The 21,920-nt window shown below is 45.6% G+C and overlaps 1 protein-coding gene across 10 annotated transcripts in view; it reads right to left on the bottom strand.

The window, feature by feature from the left end:
* ebf1a (EBF transcription factor 1a) overlaps positions 1 to 21,683 on the bottom strand; it is a 59,549-nt gene extending 37,866 nt beyond the window's left edge. For 2 of the 10 annotated variants that reach the window (XM_061278865.1, XM_061278814.1), the window contains exons 1-6: positions 20,955 to 21,663; positions 20,130 to 20,286; positions 19,284 to 19,347; positions 18,722 to 18,777; positions 17,648 to 17,721; positions 16,234 to 16,302 (exon numbers count right to left, since the gene is read on the bottom strand). In XM_061278865.1, coding sequence (XP_061134849.1) covers positions 16,234 to 16,302; positions 17,648 to 17,721; positions 18,722 to 18,777; positions 19,284 to 19,347; positions 20,130 to 20,286; positions 20,955 to 21,088 — 554 coding nt within the window. In that variant the 5' untranslated portion in view covers positions 21,089 to 21,663. Of the gene's footprint in view, positions 1 to 16,233; positions 16,303 to 17,647; positions 17,722 to 18,721; positions 18,778 to 19,283; positions 19,348 to 20,129; positions 20,287 to 20,954 lie in introns of all 10 variants that reach the window. The other 8 variants (XM_061278796.1, XM_061278804.1, XM_061278838.1 and 5 more) reach the window with 7 other exon arrangements.
* Positions 21,684 to 21,920: the final 237 nt, after the last annotated feature.

The following is a 21,920-nucleotide window of genomic DNA, read 5'->3' on the forward strand; positions in this document are numbered from 1 at the left end:
TTTAGGGGTCCCAGGGAGTTCCCGTCCCCACCGGACGAGCTCTATCCAAGAGTGACAGGCTGCGGCCGGCGCTTGATTGACAGTCGGTTGAGGCTGGCTTTTCCATGCCGCACCACAGTCCCTTCCCACACTCACACTGCCTCGGTTCACCTCCACCATCACCCCTGCCCGTGGACCGCTGCCTGCATCTGCGACAGCCCCTGGACTTGTGCCCCGCAGGCTGCACAGCACCATACATACAAATCAGTGTGTCAGTCCCGTGAAAGGGCCCATTTTGACTTTGTCCTTGTAAAGTCAGGCACCCCCTTGAAGCGGTTTGAATCTGAAGCCCGCTTCCATTACTTTCCCATTCCTCCCTCCCTCCCTCCCTCCCTCCCTCCATCCCTCCACACACAGGCAGGCACAATAGGACACCCGAACCACACCGACGTTGCAGAAATGCCGTATTTATTGGTCCACGGGCAGAGGCACAGTATAAATACATCAATAACAACACACACAGACAGGCAAGACACACTCCAACAGGCCAAGACCCCGGGCCTAATCTCACATACTCAGCAACTACACCTGGTTAATGTTAAGAGGGCAGTTATAGTCAATTACATCCCCATATAACGCATAAACCTCCACCCCCCCTGTGCCGAGAAAGTAATTGGAAACAGGCGCCCGACGCACCGGAGTTCAAGTAAAAAGTTTACTTCCCACCCCCGACTTTGCCATTCACGAGAACTCCTCTGAAGGCCCCGGGGCAAATGTAAGAGGGTATAATAGGAGGCGAGGCTGCCATTTCCACAAACGGCAGCGAAAAGAGCAGACGGATATGAAGTCATATAAGCCACTACAGAGGAAGACAAAAGTAATAGGATGGAGGCACGAAGGCTTTGTCTATGGGGTTAGGTGGCGGGTCAGGGTGAGAGGGTGTTCCAGTGGTTTTGGGTGGGGGGGGAAATGAGCGGGTGCCAGACCGCGGTTGTATGTGGGAGTTCGAGACTGACAGGTGACATTACCCTGCGTCATGGCTGGACGGACTGGGGGACAGGGGGCTCGATGGTTATCCAAGCAGAGAAATGTCACCGTCCAGACGCCACTGTCACGCACACACACACACACTCACAGACACACACACACACTTATGCATACAAAGTCCACACGCAGATCCAGGACAAAGGAGTCTGGAGTCTTTGAGTTAAAAAAAAAAAAAGGCTGGCTGCACCGGACAGAGATGAAGAGATTACATCTCCATTTAAAATGGGAAGAGATGAGAATAAAAAGACAGCACCAAAGAAAAAGCAAAGAGTCAAAGACTGATACAACCTTGCATTTATTGGTCGTATCTTCTTTGGAAACAGAAGCTTCGTTCCCTCAAGTTCCTTCAATTTCCTTTTTCATTATTTTTTTTATTTCTTCACAATCTGTTGTCCGTGGATTTCATTAAAGCCTAACCTAATTTCAGCAAAGCTTATAAAATGTCCATATTGCTGCTCATTCGACCCCATTGATTTAGCGTTTGGTTAAATATTCACGACTGTGGATGCAATTAACATGCTGTTAATGAATAATTGATCGCATCTTAAGCGGCCATAAAACTCATGCATATTAATTATTGAAACAGGAAATATGAAAAAAAAACAACCTTCCTTGTTTTGCCTCAATCAAGCTTCTTTCATTTTTCTTTAGTCAGGAAGGCATGTGCAAAGTATTCAAGAGGGAAAAGTGGGCTGTGTGTGTGTGTGTGTGTGTGTGTGTGTGTGTGTATATGTGCGTGTGTATTGAAGGAGGCAGCAGGCAGAATGAGCAATGAACCCTATGCAAATGCCTCTTATAAACACCACTTTAACAGCTCTCATACGGCTTTAGGGTGCTCGTCAGTACATCCATTCCGCTCATGCAAACATCACAAAGTATAGTGTGTAACCACTGTCAGATACTGACAATCTTTTTGGGTTGTACGTGCCTATTTTGGAAAGATGGTCACAAAAAAACCCCAGTAGAGTTAACTGCTTAGCATGGTAGAACTGCTCAACTCCAAGGCTAACCAAAACAGCAGTGCAGTGCACGCCATGTAAATAGTCTCTCAGATTCAAATTGTGATGGGCAGTACCGATTTAGCAAAAAGAAGAAAAAATTTTTTCCAGGAGTTAGCCCGTATGTGGTTTTTCACATTACGGGCCCTATTTTCCCGCCCAACTCAAGTCTAGTATAAAGTGCGGTCTAACTGTGTGCGTGAGTGGAGTTTTCTTTTAGTTGGTATTTTCGGGTGCAGTTAGAAATGGGTGTTTGCGCCATTGTGGGCGTGATTCCGACTAATATTATTATGTATTCCATGAATTCATTTTTACAATGATTCAAAAGGTTCAAATCACACTGTTGAATGACATCCACCACACGTCAGTGGCGCCTACCTTGATCAAATTCACAAAAATCACATGACACCACTTGCGCAACAACTTGGACAACCGATCTGCCAAATTCCCAAATGTGTTAAACTAGAATTGGTCAAGCCCGAAAATTAACATATATCAGTTTTCATGCTGAGTGCACATGCATCTGTCTATGAAAATAACGTCTACATGTTAGCTTTAAGACTTTTGTTGATATATGTTTCTTGTTTTTGGACATATGGTGATTACAGTGTTGTATCTGAATGCGTTCAAAGAATGAAAGTTCATGAACTCGTTCGTTATTTGGACAAAAGTGAACGGAACCTAGCGAATCTTTGCTTCATGAACATTTTTGTGAATGCAATTATTCTGGGTCCAACAAAAGGTTTTCTCTTCTAAGACTTCAGAATAAAACGTCGCTTGCAAAACACGCTGTAAACAAGGCGGCAGAAAAAAGATTTGGCAACCCCGGCACAAACGTCTTCAAATTGCGACAAAAGCGCGATAACAGACGCTCCAGTCGATGAAAACTCATGTCGCGTGACAAGCAGCCCCAGTCCCCACTCGCTTTTGTCAAACGTCAACGATAAGATCATCCTATTGGAGCATCCAGGAATTTTAAGAAAAGTTGTAGTGCTATCAATAGCGTTGAACCATAAATTACTCTTAATGAGATTGTTTTCATCCATCCATCCATCCATCCATCCATCCATCCATCCATCCATCCATCCGTCCATCCATCCATCCATCCATCCAACCATCCATCCATCCTATATATATATATATATATATATATATTGATGCGGGCAGTAGATCTTTGGTCATTGACTATCACCCTGCATGGGTGTGTGTATTTATGCATATGGTTCCAGGGATGCTGGGGGCAGGGTTACATTTATTAACCATGGACTCCTAAACCACTGTAAAATGTTTTGACATGAAAAATACATCCCAGAAGCAACCACACACTCCAGGAAAACACCAATTTACATCGTCGCTTGTTATTTATTTAGCACGCCAAGCTCTTGAAAGTGTGTGTGCATGTGTGTGTATGTGTGTGTGCGTGCGTGCGTGTGTGTGTGTTACTTTTCACCATCTCCTTCTGAGATACATCTCTAACTACTCTACAACGTCGGTGCCTTGGAGCTAAAAGTGACAAGCCGTCAATTGTGCTTCGATTAAAAAAAAGAGAAACTTCTTGTTGTCTGCGCGCACGTCTTCCGCTGTGTGATGTTGGTTTGATCAAAGAAGCAGCACTTTGGTAAAAATAGGAAGACACCATGCTGCTACACAGACTGATGAACGACGGCCAGACTTTCTGCAAAAACACTCTCCCCATTTCTTTCCTTGGTCTGTCCATCTCTGTCTTTCTCATTATCTGCTAAGTTCTCTCTCATGGTGGCTGGGCCTCCTATATACAGCCAGCAGGTAGGTAATGTCTTGTGTAGTTTTATAGAAAGGATGAGTACGGCTTGAAGGCTATATCGCCACTGTAAAGAGTTTTTATTTTTTTTAATACAAGGAGAGGAAGTGGCTGGGAGCGGAATGAAAGCGAGAAGCACACCAGCAGCGAGACAGAATATGATAGAAAGATGCCCCATGCTTGTGTTTCATCTCATCTTAGCAGGTTCACCTCGCGGTGAAATTCCTCAAACGCACCTTCAGTCATCACTGACGGAGGGGGGGCTTAAGAGAACCGGAGGAGGCAGAAAACCGACAAAGTAAGCAAGAAAGGCGAAGGGGGGACATGCACACGGCAGGTGGATTTGGCTGTGGCTAATTCTCGGGGTGTGGGAAAGCGGAGCACCTAACACAGGTTGGCCTGGTTTCTGTAATGACTTTGATTCTTCTCTCTGCCTGCTAAGTCTCACTGGGGACCAAGGCTGCATAATAACATCTTACCCACTCACACACAGGCGTAGGCACACACACACACACACGCACACACACACACACACACACACATAGGTCTATGGGGAGCTAATTATTCTCACCTGTGTTAATTATTGCTGTAAGCCAATCAGTGGACTCTGTGCTAATTAGGCAGCGTTAGGTCTGATTAGTGTTTTGCAGGCGGCTCCCTCAAACTGTTATCCACCATACTAGTGCCCTCAGGCGAGAGAAGAGAACAGGTGGATGCTTGCCCTGCGTGCATGTGTGTTTGTGTGCAAGTGTATGTGAGTGTGTGCGTATTCATCCTTCATAATAAATAACTGAAGGACAGCTTGTATTCACAATAAATCAAAAGTCTAATCAGCTACTTTTGGATTGAAACTTTGGATAAACAAAGCAACTTGTGCTGTCGATTCCTCTCACTTAATTGGCCCCCGTTTGGGGTCATTTTTTTTTTTTATCTGGACAAACAGCATCACTGCCCTTTAAGTTAATGAGGGATGATCCAGGATCAGTTCTGTCACTAATGGCTGCCTTTGCCAGGATAACCTCACAGATTGATCCACACATAGCATATGCAACCTTTCTTCTAACCCGGGAGCCCAACTGTGTGTGTGTGTGTGTGTGCGTGTGTGTGTGCGTGTGTGTGTGTGTGTGCATGTGTGTGTGCGTGTGTGTGTGTGTGTGTGGTGTCTGTGTGCGCGTCTTTGGCAGGGAAGTACTTTTTTTTTTTAACCAAACAAAAACAAAAAGGGCAGCAGTTAGAAAAGAAGAGGGAGGTAAAACTGTAAAGTGAAGCGCCTGCAGAGATTCTCCCATCTGAAAAGAATGAGAATAAAATGCGGATAGAAGACGAAAGGGGGAGAAGAAGGCTGGAGGAAACCTTCCTCTTATGACACGATTGATTTTCTTTCAGATGCTTGAGCCTGTCACTACTGAACACTTGGTCCCCATTCCTCCTCCTCCACACATGCTCGCACGCACTCACATGCACAAACTCTATGCCCTGACCTCCACGTGTGCCTGCTGGTCCATACTGGGTCTAATGACACGGGGCCTCCCACAGATCAATATTAGGCTGTCACTCAGCTGGCAGGGCCACACACATAAACACATCACAAAGGCACAACTCACACACACACACACACACACACACACACACACACACACACACACACACACACATATATGCAGGGCACATGTGGTCAGGTACGCGTTTGCACATTTGTGTATGCTGGAAGCGACATTTTCTACAACCTCAGCAGATGCCCTCGTCCACCCCCCACACTCGGACACACACACATAGACACGCACAGTGGCCGAAAGCCATATTCTCTCCCCTCAGCCATTTTCCAAGCGCCCTGCTCCCTCACCATGAGCGTCAGGGTCCTGATGTAATATTGATGAGCAAGGGTGGAGGCTCCATAAAAAAGTGATAGGTCCTTGTGATTGTGAATTACAAATTGTCATCGATTTAACGTCAATTACCCCATACATGGAAATGCTCTCAGACAAATAAAAGGGGGACACACAAGCTTTTAGTTGAAGAATGGGTGTGGGTGAGGGGGGAGGGGGGCACCACCCCTCGACTAACTGATTCCATGTCATTCAGTACCATCACTTCCTGTGTCTTTTTTTCTTTCCTCCGCCTCCTCCACCGTCGCAAGCACTCATCCTCCTCTCTCCATACACATCTCAAGTGGCACTTAGAAAAGCACACTGGGGCATGAGCCAAACCGTTCGGGCAGTGCTTCAGTGTTTGTGCGTGTTTATTTCTCCCAGTGACAACGCTGGCGACATATGTGTCTCCAAGAAAACTTGACAAATCATCACCAAGCCACAATTTTCCTTTTAATTCCTAGCCAGGAAGATAATAAATAAAATACACAAATGTGTAGTGTTTGGAAAACTGTGGCTGAAAACATTTGTTTGTCTTTGTTGAATCACTAATTATAGTTTAGCGCAACAAAGGGCAAATGCAGGCTAATTCACCATTAGGCCGTTTGATGTTTATTAAACTTTTATAATACGATCACTCTGATAAGGCCAAAATTGTTTCCCACGGCGTGTGTGATTATACTGTTGTACCTTTCAGTCCCCTTATAATGGTTCCCGCCGAGAGTGTGTCCATTTGTTCATGTGTGTGTGTGTCTGCATGTCTTGGAGCATGTGGAGTAGTGTTTTCCATTTCTCATTAGAGTGGCACAGACTCCTGCTGCAGGGTCAATGCACGAGGAGGTGTGTGTGTGTGTGTATGTGTGTGTGTGTGAGTTTGAGGGGGTGTGGGGTGGTAATGAGAGCAGAAACATAATACTATGGCGTCCATTAATGCTCGGAGGCAGTGACATTAGGCATACTTAACTAATAGAGCCAGTCTCTGCAATTACCCACTGTTATCTCTGCAGCAATAGAGGGGAACCGGCTTTAATAAATGTTTGTAGTAATGTGATAAATGCCAGGTTTGCTCATTTGTAATCAACACTGCAGGACTGCAAGGGGGGAAGTGGGCGCATCTAATTGTTTTCCTTTGGATTCCAAAGTGAGGTCCTGTTGGAATAATTGTTTTTGCAGAAGCGCTGGTCGGCCTAAACCGGAGGCCTCATATGTTCGCTCAAGCCAACATATCTGTCTAGCTCTGGGGAGTTCTTAGACTCCCTTCCTTTTCTTTCTGTGAGAGGCCCTCACTAGTTATGAACAGAACACCTTTGTTCTTTGTTTAGTTCAAGAGAAGTTCTTTCTCTTTTATACCTTGTAGTTTCTATTCATAAATTGTTGTTGACCGGGACAGTTTTTAAGTTATCCCATATTTACTCAATGTTTGTTTAAGTAGACTTCATGCAAGTTATCTCACTTTAACTTAACGTTTGCTGGAGTGTATGCACGAGAGGTATCTGATTATTTACTCATTATTATTATTGTGTGATATTTAGCAAGAAAGTCTAGAGCATTGTTTTACAGGGACACGGCACCCAGCACGTTTGAAGATCGCAGCCTAGGACGAGACTGCCGACCAACTAAGGACTGACTCTACATTGCTGGGGTCACATATCAGCCAAGGCCTCGCACCACACAACACCCTTTAGTTGGCTGAATCAGCGTTGCTACAGCCACAATCTCCCCTCCCTTTAGTGTAGCAACACCTCTTGTAACCAGGGCAACCCAAAATAAAAAGAGGAGATAGCGGAAGAGGAGTCCAGAATTGGTGGAGGACTGTAACTGGGCCCTTCTACGTAATTCTCCTCGCAAGCAAAAGGAATACTGGTTGTCTTCACCTCTTCTTTCAGTGTATAAAATAATGTCTTATGGTATTTAGACCTGACAGGTCCTAAGAGAGGACCAAAAAAAAGAAAAAGGAGAGCGTCAGAGCATTTTCCTACAGGTACATCTCTCCCTCTGTGTGCTTGTCTGGCTGTTGAATCCTCACCATGTCTCCGTCTGCGCGCTCAGTGGGCTACTGTTATAACTGTCCTCCTGTCAAACAGAAAGAAGGCGACACTCGCCATCACGTCCCTGCCTCCACTTCTTTCCTCCTCTTTCGTCTCCCTTTCATCCCCGCCCGCATCAGAGGCACCACCGTGATTGTTCGTGTAAACATCTTGTCACACTAACAGAGGCGTCATGACAGAAGAGAGACGCGCTTCATTAACGGCAGCGCTTGCAACTTTGTCTCTGCGTTTGAATGGGGAAGCTGCACAACCCCTCTTGTAAGGCCGTGGATTATCCGAGGTCAGAAGCAGGAACCCGGTGCAAGATCTTGTCTTGTACAAATAAGATAGAATTTAAAGACTCCCATGAACCTCTCTTTACATTCACCCCTGAATAACTGCCAATTTCAGGGCGAGTAATGACTTGCAGCAGAACACACTCAATGAAGTACTGAATTTCACTAATGGGAAGGGGAACTAAGATAGAAAAGCACCTAAAAACCTTTTAGAACTAGATAGCAAAATAGAAATTCACATGCAACTTTCTAGCAAAAGCTGATGAAAACTATTCACCCGTATCACAGCAACCCCCAGATATTGCCTAAATATGCCAAATATATATAAGACTGGGATGACATCAGTGAAAACTGAAGTCATCGGAACTTCTGGCAATGCCAGTTTGATCACAACTTTTTCCCCAATTTCTTCATATAAACTCCAATACTGAGAAAAAGATCAATAGTGTACAGGCCACATTTACTTTTTCAAATGTTGGCGATTTATTTATTTTCTCTCAAAAACGTTGTCTGAATGCTGTTGGCAAGACTGGAAATTAATAAAGGATTAGAACGTTGGTTGACGAATCACAATATGCCATAGTCAATCATCCATTGCATGGAAACATGTATTTGTACAGTATTTGTCAACCAGAAAGTATTTGGCCTTTGAGAAATAATAGCTCACGTGACCTGGACTGAAAATAAGGATTTTGGCAATGCATAAGTTGCATTATATTCCTCGCTCTCTTCCAAAAAACATCTGTTTTCAAGTTTGTGAGTTTTGTATTCATTTGCCGGTGCTGTGGTTTGAAAACTAACCCCTTAAAATGTGGTGGTGTAACTTGGTTTTATACCATCTATGACCTTCCAAATCATGTTTCAGATATGCTCTGATGTCGTAGAAGGACCCTGCTGGAAAACGCAGAACTTTGTCTGTCTAAAAATAAAAAAATAAAAATCCATGGCAGAAAATTTGGAGATGCATGCTTTTTATTGGACAGTAGTGTGAGTTGCACGAGTGCGCGAGCGTGTCCGTTTCTCTCTCGGCATTGACAGAATAATAGGACCCGACTCTGTGTAGTTTTACAAGGCCCATAATTCTTTGTAAATGTGCCTGCTTGCGAACATGCTCACTTCTTTGCCTGCAAGCTTCTGTATTAGTGAAGACAATAGCCAGAGGAAGACAGCGAGGGAGTGGCGCATGCATCAGGAGCAAAAGAGGACACAAGAGAACGCTGCACTGTTAATTGTTTTCCCAAAAAAAGGCAGCGAAGGTCTCTGTGTTTGAACTGAATGTCACCTCATGTAAATCAAGCCCCCTATGCAGGAGAAGCCAATAACTGGGATAATTAGCGTGACTCACCCCCGCGTCACGCGCAGGAATCGACAAAGACTCGAGTAAGAGTGTTCAAAAGCGGGAAGACTCCACGTGTGATTAACCAAAAAAAACACAAAAAAAACTGGAGTTATGAGTGGGAGGACCAAAGAAAAACAGTCAAAAGGGCAGAGAGCGAAAGAAAGTAGAGGAGAAACGCACGGGTGGCAGTCGGCAAGGCAAACACAAGGAGGAGCGAACGCTCCTCTCAGCGAGGTCAAGCCGCTCAGCCAACAAACAAACAAGTACAGACGCTAAAGGGCTGAGGCGGTGTAAAACAACAAAGTGTCTGTCGATTGCCTACGCCTTATTTTGTCTCCCCCATCAGTTACATAAACACAAACAAAGGCCTTTCAAATCGAGCTCGGCTTTCTGAAGTGAAACAGTGACATGCGCTAGGTCTTGTTTGTCAATGATTAATGCAAAATAAATAAAAAATAAAGAATATCTTTGGGGAGAAGGAATATATACATTCCTTTGATGAATGCTGCTGCTGACCATAATTGTCTGCTTGCTGACGTGCCTGCTTTAGGTTTTAATTATGTTCTCTTGAGGAATTGGTTTGTACCTTAACGTTGCAGCTTAAATGAGTCAAGCTCAATGTCTTAAAACTCAAGCCAAGTTGGAGATAATGATGTTTTCTTAAGGAGAATAGACATGACAAATCTTTTATCTTCAAAAAGATCTGTCTTGTATTCTTTAGTAGTTGCAGTGCCCTGTGCAAATTATTGCGCTTTAATTAATGGTTTGGAATTTCAACCAGCAATCGTCAGCTAGCCGATAAGCATTAAATGACAGTTAATAAAGCCGTGTATCAACGCCTCTGTGAACAGTCTCAGTCAGTCACGGCAACGAACACGTCTCCCTGTAGCTAGCAAGAAACAGCACTAACTCGTGCAAAAACGAAACTCGGGTTTAACATTTGACGATGGTACGGTATATACTATGTACCATGTTTTCACTAAGTGGATGTGAGGCTAAGTAAAACACTTTGAGCACCATTTTTAACACTTTAGTTCGAATTGGGTTTACATTTCTTAGTATGACGACTTTCTTTAGGAAACATACAATTTTGAAGTCATTCGTTAACACAAATACAGTATAAGGATTTAGAGGGTGATTCCTAGCTGTACTGTTTATAGACAAAGCTTGATTTCACATGTTGCTGCTGTGGGAGGCCCAAACAGCTATTTGGTTTGGTTTAGAAGACTTACTTACTTTTTCACACAGCACCAAGTACCTTGGAATATTTTTTTCCCTTAATGAATAAAATCAGCTCTTACATTATTTGATTATCTGATTCTTAAACACTAGAGTAGGGAAATTATACAATAAAAAAAAACAATAAGAATTTGAAAAGAGAGCAAACACTTTTCCACGGCACTGTAAGCCCCCCCCCCCCACCTCCCCACTCCCCACTCCTACCCCCACGCCCCCCATTGCTGTGCAGGTCTTCCTTCCATTGTGGCGTGTGAAACTGAGAGCCACGCATAGATCGCCTGGCCAGTGATCCATTCTTCCTGAACAGATTGATGAAAAACAATCAACAGACTATACATTGCGTTTGGGCGCAGCGGGTCAACAGAGCACTCATCCTGGACACCTGGACTTACATCCTGGGCTATGCCGCTGAGGTAGCCATCCTAGATGAGGGTTGGAATGGAGACGGGCTAGGAGGAAGTGAGACGCCAGCTTGGGGGGTATCGAGCTGGCATGAGGCGCACTGTCTGTGTTCTCACTTAGCAGGAGTAAACAATGCGTCGTTGGGCCTGAGATCAGGGTGTGTGTGTGTGTGTGTGTGCGTTTGTTTGTGCGTGCACGCGTGTGTGTGCATGTGTGTGTGTGTGTGTGTGTCTAGGTTCAGCGAGCACATGTAGCTCAATGACACACTGCTGCTGAGTCCTTTCTATTACAGGCACAAACAGACAGCCGTGTAACACATTGGCCATGAGAGCGCACTTAAGCTTCGCTCTGACTGTCCACAGGCATCAGCAGTGAGAAAACAAAGCCTTGCTTCTGCCACACACACACACACATGCACAGACAAATATACCATCACACAGAGAGGCACACGCTTGTGCTCTTCACGCCTCATTTGAAAAGCAAATTGAGCGCATCTTCTAGGGCATGGACTAAGTCCTGGAAAATGTTACTCTTTCATCACTTGCAGCACCGCACAGTCAAATAGACACACACATACACACTACAAGGCCTATTGTACAGTAAATCTATCCTTATTCTATTTACCTCTCCTTCTATCTCTATCTCCCCGGCCTGCAATTTCCGCACCAAAAATGTCTTTCAGAGAAGTAGGACGCTAGTCATTTGGAGCAGCTCTGGCCGGCCAAACCCTGTCATTCCGGGACAGAACAAACATTGGCACCAAGGCAGAGGGGAAGACCAAGGAGAGGGCCAGGTCAAGGAGGGAAAGTAAACAATAATGACGAAGCAGTTTGGGCAGAAAAGTCAGCTACTTACGAGCCATTTTGGGTGTTATGACATTTGTAAATTGCTTTTTACGGGGGCTAATAAAGTGTTTGTTACCTGCGTTCAGCTGTAGGGCATTAGTTTTACAACCTACAGAGTGTGATAGCATCTCAGTTATTGGGGGCTGAATTAAAACACAATCCAGAAATACACACACATTCTGTCTAATTTACACGTACAGTTAAGAATTTAAAATGAACCCCCCATTGTTTCCTTGCCCCAAAGCAGCACTTGAAATTGATGTTTCATATTTGGAAAACTAAACCAACACATGAATGCTGCGTTTTTTCCCCCCCCCTTTGCAAGTGAAAGCGCAGCAGTTGTTGGGGGTTACAGTGGTGCGGTGAGAGAAAAAAGAGGCAGCCCTGTTTTAGAGGCTCCTCGACCTCCAAACTCTCTGCTGTCAATCATCCCAGCCGTCCGTCCCCTGGGGCCGCGCTTTCTTCCAACCCTGAAGGGGGGAAACCACTGCAGGGAAGAAAGAACACAGCCAAACAGATGCAGGCAACTGCAGGTCAAAACGTATTTGTGTATGTGTGTGTGTTTATAATCATGGCAGTGGGTTCTTGTCTCCATACATATTTGGGAATGAGTTTATCTGAGTGTGAGTGCGAGCTCCATGGATACATATATTTGGGTTCTTTTAAGAGCAGCCGGCACCTGAAGGAGGGGACGTTTGCATATCGATGAGGCAGTAAGTCAGCCTCTTTGGCCTCATGACCTGCACAACTTCAAGTAGCTTGAAGCCAACCCGCCAAATGTCTACTGGATTTGACCCCGGACCTGCAAAAAGTACAATGGAAGGCCTTCTGCCAGCCAAAGTCAAGTCCAAAAATAGCTGAAAAATGTGGAGATTTCTTCAAAAGTGCAGCAAAGCGAGGTCACGTGACTGTTTTGCACATAACTGCTTTTACGCGGCATTCTAAAGGGGCAGATGGAGTAAAAACATAAAATAAGAAAACACAGAGGTGAGGTGCAGAGGGTACGACGGCCGTATGTACAATAAGTATGTTTTCACCTTCTGGCTGACACAGCCATGTGTATGAAAGTGAAACCAAGCCACAGCAATGGAAGGCACTGCCAGTAAACCACATTAGCATCAAATGCAAATTAGAAGCGGGCTAATGGCTGGACAGGTGCAGACTGGGGCTCTAAATGACACAAATTCGCAAGTGTGTGCGCTCACAAAAACACGAGCGCGCGGACACACAAATGAGACGGATGAATTAAACATGGGTGGGCTCGGCTTGGGGGGCTGGCGGAGCTGACATAAAGTCAATGAAATACATTATTCACTAGTGCACGTTAGCTCAGCCGAGGCAACACATGAACTCTCACCCCAGGAAGTGCATCCAAACACAACACCCAAAACAATGAGGGGGTTCCCCACTAAAGACAGACAATTAGCAGGAGAGTGACAAACAAGCGGCAGAACGCAGCAGCTTGCAAAACAACATTTTCCAAACATGGCCGACTCCCAAGAGTATTTGCTCCTTCGCACACATGTCGCCAAGGGAGTCCAAGTGCCGAAGCGGCAAAGAGGCAATCAAAAATCTGGCGCAAGATAGCCACTCGGCTCCAATAGCAGAACAGGAAACCGCCATGACATCATCCTCCCCGGGAGGAGCACTTCCTGCCCGACATTCTTCACTCAAGACACACACACACTCGCCAGGAAATGGCCTCTATCACCGCACACACTTGCGGGGAAACAACCAACATCGACGCCGATACACAAGCACGGACGCGCATGCAAGGAAATGGGCCACATCAACAGCGGGCTGCAGGAGTGTGCGCAAACACAAACACCCGTGAGCACACACTTGAAAACAGCAATTAACCTGAAATAACATCGCCTGTGCATGTAAACACAGCAACCTCATAACACACACTCCAAAATACAGCCGCTGCAACGGCCAGGACCGGGGTGGGGGTCAGCAAATATGCGGGGGTGTCCCGTGGATCCTTATCTCAGGCCACAGAAGGGATGGGATGCCTGCCTGGGGGAAAGCCTACGGGAGCCGGACAGGCGAGAAAAGGCCACGGGACACACGTGGCACGAGGAGAGAGAAGACGTGCGGACCGGCGGCCACATTTGGCGCCAGAGAACAGATTTGTCGGCAATCCAAGTTATTCCGAAAGCGCAGGAAACGGATTGACAGGAGTTATGCAAAGAGCTAGCAAAGGTTTCCATGGGTGAGAGGGAGACGAGACCCATCCAGGCAAAGCACGGAGTGGCTGGCAGCGTCTGCATACGATTAACCCCGTGCTAAGCAGGAGTGATGAGGAGAGCTGAAAGTGGAGGTGAAGGGGTTAAGGGCTCCCCCTCATATTATCCTGTTTCTGTAAGAGGCTAAAGTGGACTACATGTTTCCCTGGGGAAGACATAGAGAGGCGCACAGGAGCATCTCACCTTCTTCCCCCGACACGCAATTGCCAAGGTAAACGGCTGAATTCCCCCAAATAGGAAAGCCCCATTCAAGCTAAAACAAACAGGACACTTCAACTAATCCAAAGTGACACCAGTGCATATTGAAGACATCTCCAACTTCTCAACAGATACGCTTCATAATTCAAGTCAGGATCACGCAAGTGCTTGCAGACGCTTGAACGTCCAAACAAATTGTGTGGTGAACAAGAGGGTGTCTTCTCGTGAGAACACAGTGAGATGCAAACTGTACGGATTTGTTCTCCTAACAATCGAATACGTTTCTCATTAGTTGTCTTTATTTTTCCTCATTCCTGCGGTTTTGCTGCCGTGGCCTGTTTCCCCAATCTTAACGAGAGAGCGCTAATTAGGCAATAAGACCCATTACTCTTCCAGAAGAGTTTGAGCTAGCCCGGCTAATTAGGGCTGTAAAATCTAATCATCTCTGCGAAACAGCAGCGGGCTAACGAGCCCTTATTTAACGAACTAAATAACTTCAAGGGTGGAGAGGGGCTGCTGATGGCATTTCTTTATGAATTTGAAGGAGGGGGGTTCATGTTAATTCACTCAGCGCTGGCATCACAGTTGTTTGTTTGTTTGTTTATGATTCCCTGATTATTACAACTGCCAAGACGATATCGATGCTAAATGAGCAAACACGTAAACTTGCCTCCTCTTATTCCCCGTCCATCGTCAGTTGGAGTGATCATCCCCACCCCCCGAATCACACTCTTCTCGCCTGACCTAATTTCCTATCCAGGAAGAATCAGAGAGCAAAGCGGAGGAGATCTGGCCGTTGTTTTCCCTGCGCCTGCTGTAATTTGTTATTGCTTAATGTGGCCTTGCGCACCTGAGCCATTAAGTGTCAGGGGAGCAACGCCACGAAGCGACCGCGGCACGCTCGGCGCGTTAAAGGCGGTGCCGCCGCCTCTTTTGCTAGCTGCGACTGCCCCAAACTCACTTGGCGCCCGGTTCTGCTGATGAGAAATTCAACAAGTACGGACGCACGCAAACCAAAACGGTTGGGGCAAAGAGTGACGGGCAGGCGTGTTGTCTAAAGCCGTGCGGTTGGGGTGCAGCTGTCTCAGGGAGCACTGAGGTGAGGCCTTCCGCTTCACTGGAGCGGAACCAGGGTGGCACACACACGCACATACGCGCACGCACATACATACACAGGTAAAAGAGTAGCTTTTGACGGAGCGGCAGTGAGAACAGGACAGCTGTGTTCATCAGAAAGCACAGGTCACTGCCTTATTAACACACACACATATGCTTGTACATGTCATCTCAACATAAAAACCCAAGTAGCCAATACATTGTTTGTTTTTTTAACCTGGCCAGATTGAAGATCAGAAAATACAAACTGCGTGAATTTTTCTATTCTTAAAGCAATAATGATTCAACGCCAATCTACAAGAATAATCACTGTGACCAAGAGTGCCACACAACAGAGGCCAGACTGTAAATCTACAAGCAGGGCTTTTCCTTTTTTTTTCTTTCCTCCTTGACTAAGTGTAAATCAGCCCAACTGATGCATTACTCATCAGTAGTTTATGATGACAGGAGGATCAGCGGCGCACACTCTAAGAAAAAAGTGCAAAGAGTGTGGGCTAAAAACAACAAAGCACGTTGGGTCGGTCAGGATTTATCCAGCAATACGCACGCAATCCACACATCAGACTTGAGTTGTAACTCTAACTGCTCATCAGCTAAGTCATCAAACTAACCACCCCACCATTGTGCGTGACCACACATGAAGGCGCCCCCCCCCCCCCCCACACACACACACAGACACGCACAAATTGCTGCAATAGTATTTACTGCTGCTTTGCACATTTTGCTTACAGAGATGATTATGGCTGCTGAAATGTCAACAACTGGGTGTTCCTGCTCCTCTCTGACCAAGCACACGTGTCAGTCGTAGGGGCATTTTCTCCAGATAATCTCCAGGTCAGTCTTTGCCTACCTGTCGATGATGACCGGGTCTGATGGGGTCTCGTTCCGGTTTCCGCAACTCTTCTTATCGCAGCATCGACTGGTGGGTGACAAGAGGGGGAGTTAGCCACTAAAAAGGGAAGAAGGTGTCGCGACGGTGATACGTGACGTCTTGGAATGGGAAGAGGACTGAGATGGCTGTGCTTGTCAAGCCCAGGTAAGGTAAGGTAAGGTAAGGTAAGGTAAGGTAAGGTAAGGTAAGGTAAGGTAAGGTAAGGTAAGGTAAGGTAAGGTAAGGTAAGGTAAGGTTACAGGTACAGGTGGGATCACCAGGGTGGTTTTGACCACAGTTTGGAGTAAGAGCGGTGAGTTTGAGTCTGGCTAGATGATGAGCTCAAGTTAAATCACAATCGGAGACTCAGGTTAGTTCCATTTCTGTCAGACATCACACAAGCAGACATCTTGTGTTCTCTATTTTTCCTCCTCGGAGCTCGTCCCCTCCCTCTATCCCGCCTCGCTCTTCCTCTGCCTCAGAAGTGGGTCACAGAGTGGTCCCACCGGACCTGGGGAGTAGTGCATGCTGGGTAAAAGGGGGTTGCATACTGATGTGACGGGTCCCTTTTCCAATGACTTGACTGCAGCACAATGTAACGGTGTGTTGTCATCCCGCCCATCTCTTTTCACCTTTAAAAAATACATCACATCTCCCGTTTCTTGCCTCGCCTGCTCTGCAGCCCGTCAGCGTACACTGTGTGTACCTGTATCTGACTACATGTGAGCATCTGCTTTTGTGGTGTATGACGGGAGGCGGTGAAATACACAAAAGAGTGAGAGAGGGAGGGAGGGGGATTGACCCTCCCCCTAGTTTCTTGCGTCCCCCAGGACAGGAGGCTTGCAGAGCCAGATCAGATTTCTGATCTCAGGCCGTTTCCTGCAGCATAAGAAAACAAGTGGTCTAAATTGCCTTGTGTGATAACCAGGAAGTGCCACAGGCCATTTAGTTCGACTTGTAAGTTGACATGTATTTTTAGATGGTCATCGGCCGTCTGATACCTTCATTGATAATGTACACCGAGCATGTTTGAGTGTGCGTGTGTATTTGACGCGCAGTCCGAGCGTGTCCTCGTTGGCAGATAACTCACTGTCAGGACGATGCAAACAGCATGTGTTACGCACACTAAGGAGGATGGGTTTGAGTAATGAGCTTTTCCTTGTCCTAATTAGCTGAACATGAGAAGGATATGCACACACAGAGTCTCACACCCCTTCCAACAGAAATAGGCCAGGGCCCATCTTCCCAACCCACTTTGAAGAAAATGATAAGATTTCTATAGTAATTTAGCTCTTTATATTTTAGCTCTCCCTTTACTCCAGATGACACCTTCAATGTAGAAAAAAAATAAATGAAAAGGAGCACTCTGGACTAAAATAAGACTCAATCTTACCTGCACATGATCTCGTGGGTCAGCAGAACGCGACACATCTCTGGATTTTTATCCTGGCCTTCATAAACGATCGCCTGGAGTAAAGCAAAAACAACAAAGTTATCTTAACTAGTTCTTCTTTCGTTTGTGTGATCCAAGAATTCTGAACACAGAAATATTAGCGTGCTTTTACTTTTTTGGATCATGGGAACAAGGAAGAAAGCATTTCTGCGTGTACGTTGCGTTGTCCTGTGTGTGTGTGTACGCGTGTGTGTACGCGTGTGTGCATGTATGTTTATGTGTGGTGTACAGTGAGCAGTTGGGCTGCCAGACTGGAGTATAGTGCACCATCTGCTCCATATAGCACAGCGTCCAAAATTCTAGTCTGGCCTCCCCTGCAACCCCACTCGACATGCACTCCAGGGCCACGATCAACATGCGCACGCGTGCACACACACACATGCACAGCAAATAACCAACTCGCTAACATCAGGTCAAAATAAACTCTAATTACTCTCCTTTTGTGTGAATTCCATTCAAACCCAATGTCACATGATAGCACGTGACTTTTAAAGAGGTTCGATTTGCCGTCTGTTCATTCTTCTTAACAAAGAATCCCCACACTTTTTGCGCCATTATCTGTGGGTTTTTGTTTTTATCTGATTGGCCATAACACTCTCTGGGATAGTTTGTTTTGTTTCACATTGAGGAAATGAGGGTCAAGGTCTTCTAAGAGTGAGCTGGCATGCATCACTGTCTCTCCCCAACGCTAACACACTCCTGCACTTCTTGGGTGCACACACAGGCATACATCTCACATGTACCCACAGACGCTTATAAAATCCCACATTCCAGTTACTGGCAGGTAGAAGCAGCGGTAGAGTATAGGAGGACACGTCCTCTACGTTCTTGGACCTTTGTAAATGTATTCCACAGGTAAGACAGGTCGTTTATCACACTGACTGTGCTGAAGTTGAGGGTCTCAGACACAGGGTGGGGAGGGGGGAGTGGTGGGCCCATAATTAAGACCAGTACAAGTGTGGAATTGCTGCAAAGTTTAAATCTATGGCGGAATAGTAAAATGTAAATTCTTACCTGTTTGGTCATGGAGTCAATTAATCGCACGTATAAGTCCTGTTCTGTCCTGATTCCTGTGAGACAGAAAGGATTGTTTTTTATTTAACATTCCAAGAAAGCCACGCCACATTGTTTAATTTTTTGGAGCATTTTAGAAAAGCTGGATGAGTTTAAACTTTTACCATGCTTTTTCTGTTTATACTTGTCAAGTGTGGAAAAGAACCCGGTGTAATAATTTCAGGCATGTACTACTAACTTTTAGTAGACAAAAAGAATACATATTTGTTTAATTTAACATAATTTAAATTTAAAACAAGCTTTCAAATTCAGGAAGATATTAAAATGTGTTGTTTTATTGAAAACAGTTGTACTCTTAATACTAATAATTGTTAAAGTAGGATAATAAAAACAATTAAGATACAAGTAATGGTATTTTTTTTTAATCAATTTCTTGCAATTCTCCAAAATAATCATTGAGGTTCTACTTTTTTAGGATGTCATAAAATATTGGCCGGCTTTTGCTCTTGCGGCTTCTCAGTCTGCGTTCGTTGTATTTCAAAATCCCGAAAAGGAAACTTACCGTTACTGTAGAGGAGCTGAAGTCTATAATGGATCCCATTGTTGGTCTTTTCTCCCGTCGTTTCCTACACACAAAAAGACACACAAAACAAGAATTAACACGTTGGTATGACACGACGGGCAACAGTTTAATTTAACGACTTTTGAAACCATTGAAACCATACACACGCGTGCGCGCACAAACACACGCTCACGCAAACACACACACACGCACACACAGAGAAAGACTGTAAATCACGTCTCATCACTCTTTCCGTCGTTTTTTCACTTTACACGGACGTGCTGTTTTTTAAAATTATCATTTTAAAATATTGCAGAATCGCAAATGTTAATACGACACACCATAAAAATTTTAATGGCATCAATGTTGGCGCGCAGTATACTAAATGGCATTAGGATGAAGAAGAAGAAAAAACAAGCATATAATAAAATTGAACCAGCAACATTATCACTTCAATTTAATTATTCAATTTAGACAGAGCTTAAACAACAATAATAAAATTTACATTCAAGAAAAATGACGTTCGTTTCGATTTTACTTAATTAAATGTGGTTTTTGGCAGCACCAAAATATGCAGTAAAATATTTCTGTATGATGAAAAGTAAGGTGTAAGGGGTTTTCTGGATTTCCAACTTTGTGAGCCTCATTGTTAAATCTCACATGAGCATTGAGTTGTAAAAATGCCTGCTGTGACAGATCAGCACTTTATTTTCGGGAATTAAACAAGCGGCTAACAGTACTCAAGCATCCCCGGTGAAATCTAAGCCACCTTTAGATATTTGTTATACGTACGTAGGTTATATAAACATTCAAATAAATGTAAACTCTTAAAATGTTTGCACTCACCTTTTCCTTCTCCACAAAATCAATGAAAGTGGTTCTCTCGATCTCCACGGGCTGGCCCTGTCGGTCGTATAGAGCCAGTACAAAGTGGAAGAAGTTGGATTTGCGCAGGTTGGAAGGGGGCTGCTTTTCGAAGTGTGCCCGGGCCAGACCCACTCCGCTGCGGACACGACAGGCACAACATCAGCGCCGGGAGCCATCGTTCCAATTCATTTAATATCAAGGAAACGCGTGTCAAATCGAAACCACGAGCATTCTTGCTTTAAGAAAGTCACACAATGTGTAATTTCAAGAAAAAAAATCACAATGTAACTTTTAAACTAAAATTGTTGAGCTATTAAACCATAAGGGTTAAACAGAATTAAATATGCTCAATTAAAAGGCGCTGATTTTCAATAAGGCCTGTAGTAAAAAATAAACATGGATTCTAGCCCTCAGTCAAATCCCAAATAATTCTTTTTAACACTGCTAAATGATTCTATGCGTTCGCTAAAAAAAAGAATAAAAAGAGAGAAAAAGACAGGCTACTCCATCACCACAAAATTCCGAAGCAAAAGTTGACATTTCATGCTTGCACAACTAAAGTTGCTGGAAGCGAGCTGCATTTTCATACTGAAATGCCACGCCGTTTAAATCCTGCTGGGCGTAACGCGGATCAACTCCTAAAGTCGTAAAGCCAGCCAGCGGTGGTTCTGGTTATCCAACAACTGCGTCCTCTGGGACCGCGTGCTTGCCCAAGTGGTACCGGCTCGTGCGGAGCTCAAAACGCCGCAGATGCGAGCTCCCCACCCGCCCCTGCCGTCTCGCGGCAGGCCGCCTCGGGCTCACCTCTGGGCGGCTGTGTTGGCGTCCAGCACTCCGGCACCTTGCATCCATGTCCGAACCGCGTTCATGCCGGCCACCATGGGCTCTTCTTTCATACTACTCCCACTCCTGTGGATGCTCTCGTGGATGCCGAACATCAAAACGCACCTTCACGCCGTCGCTCTCTCGCTCACGCTCGCTCTCTTTCTCGCTCTCTCTCTTTCTCTCCACTCTCCGCTTACGGCTCTCTCCCCTCCTCCGTTTGAAGGCGCTGTCACCCGTGCCAAGTGTCGCGCACTCTATTTCACTTTAGCGCTTCTCAAAGTCAACAAAAGATGCGACATGTGGGAGCAGCGAGCGAGGCTGTCAGCGTACACTTGGTGTCAATGAAAGCGGCGGGGAAAGAGAGGAAACACGAGGCTGCGACACTCCCGCGGATCAAGGTGCAAGCTGACAAAAAAAAACAAATGCAAAATGTCAGTTTTGGCAACAAACAGTCCACGCGAGGAAGAAACACCCAGGTGACATCACTCCTTCCCTCTCTTCCTTTATTCACTGTCTTCCCCAGCGCAAATTGGGAGGCAGTCCTCGGCTACAGCGACTGCGTGCGGCTCCTCGGCAGCTCCAGCTCGCGTGGTTTGCGCTCTTTTCTTCCCAGAGGAATCACTTTAGACCTTCCGTGGCACGCTGTAGAGGAGTGGGCGAGAGGGGCGTGGCCTACAAGGAGAACAGCAACGCCCCTCCAAACACGGTTAATAAGACGGACAGTCAGCTGTCCACCAATTAGACCAGTTCAGCATTCTGCTATATGCCCCCCACCCACGCCAGCCCCCCCAAAATCCCCCTTCCCGATATCCACCACTTGCAATGTCCCGCCCCTGGCACTCCGTGCACGGTGCGAGCGTCCGTGCCCACTGCGCGCATGTGCTTGGCGGATTTGCTTGTGACTATACACAAGGCATTCGTGTAACCTCCTGTGCACGTTTGAGT

The sequence above is a fragment of the Syngnathus typhle genome, linkage group LG1 (genome assembly GCF_033458585.1).
Source record: "Syngnathus typhle isolate RoL2023-S1 ecotype Sweden linkage group LG1, RoL_Styp_1.0, whole genome shotgun sequence".
NCBI lineage: Eukaryota > Metazoa > Chordata > Actinopteri > Syngnathiformes > Syngnathidae > Syngnathus > Syngnathus typhle.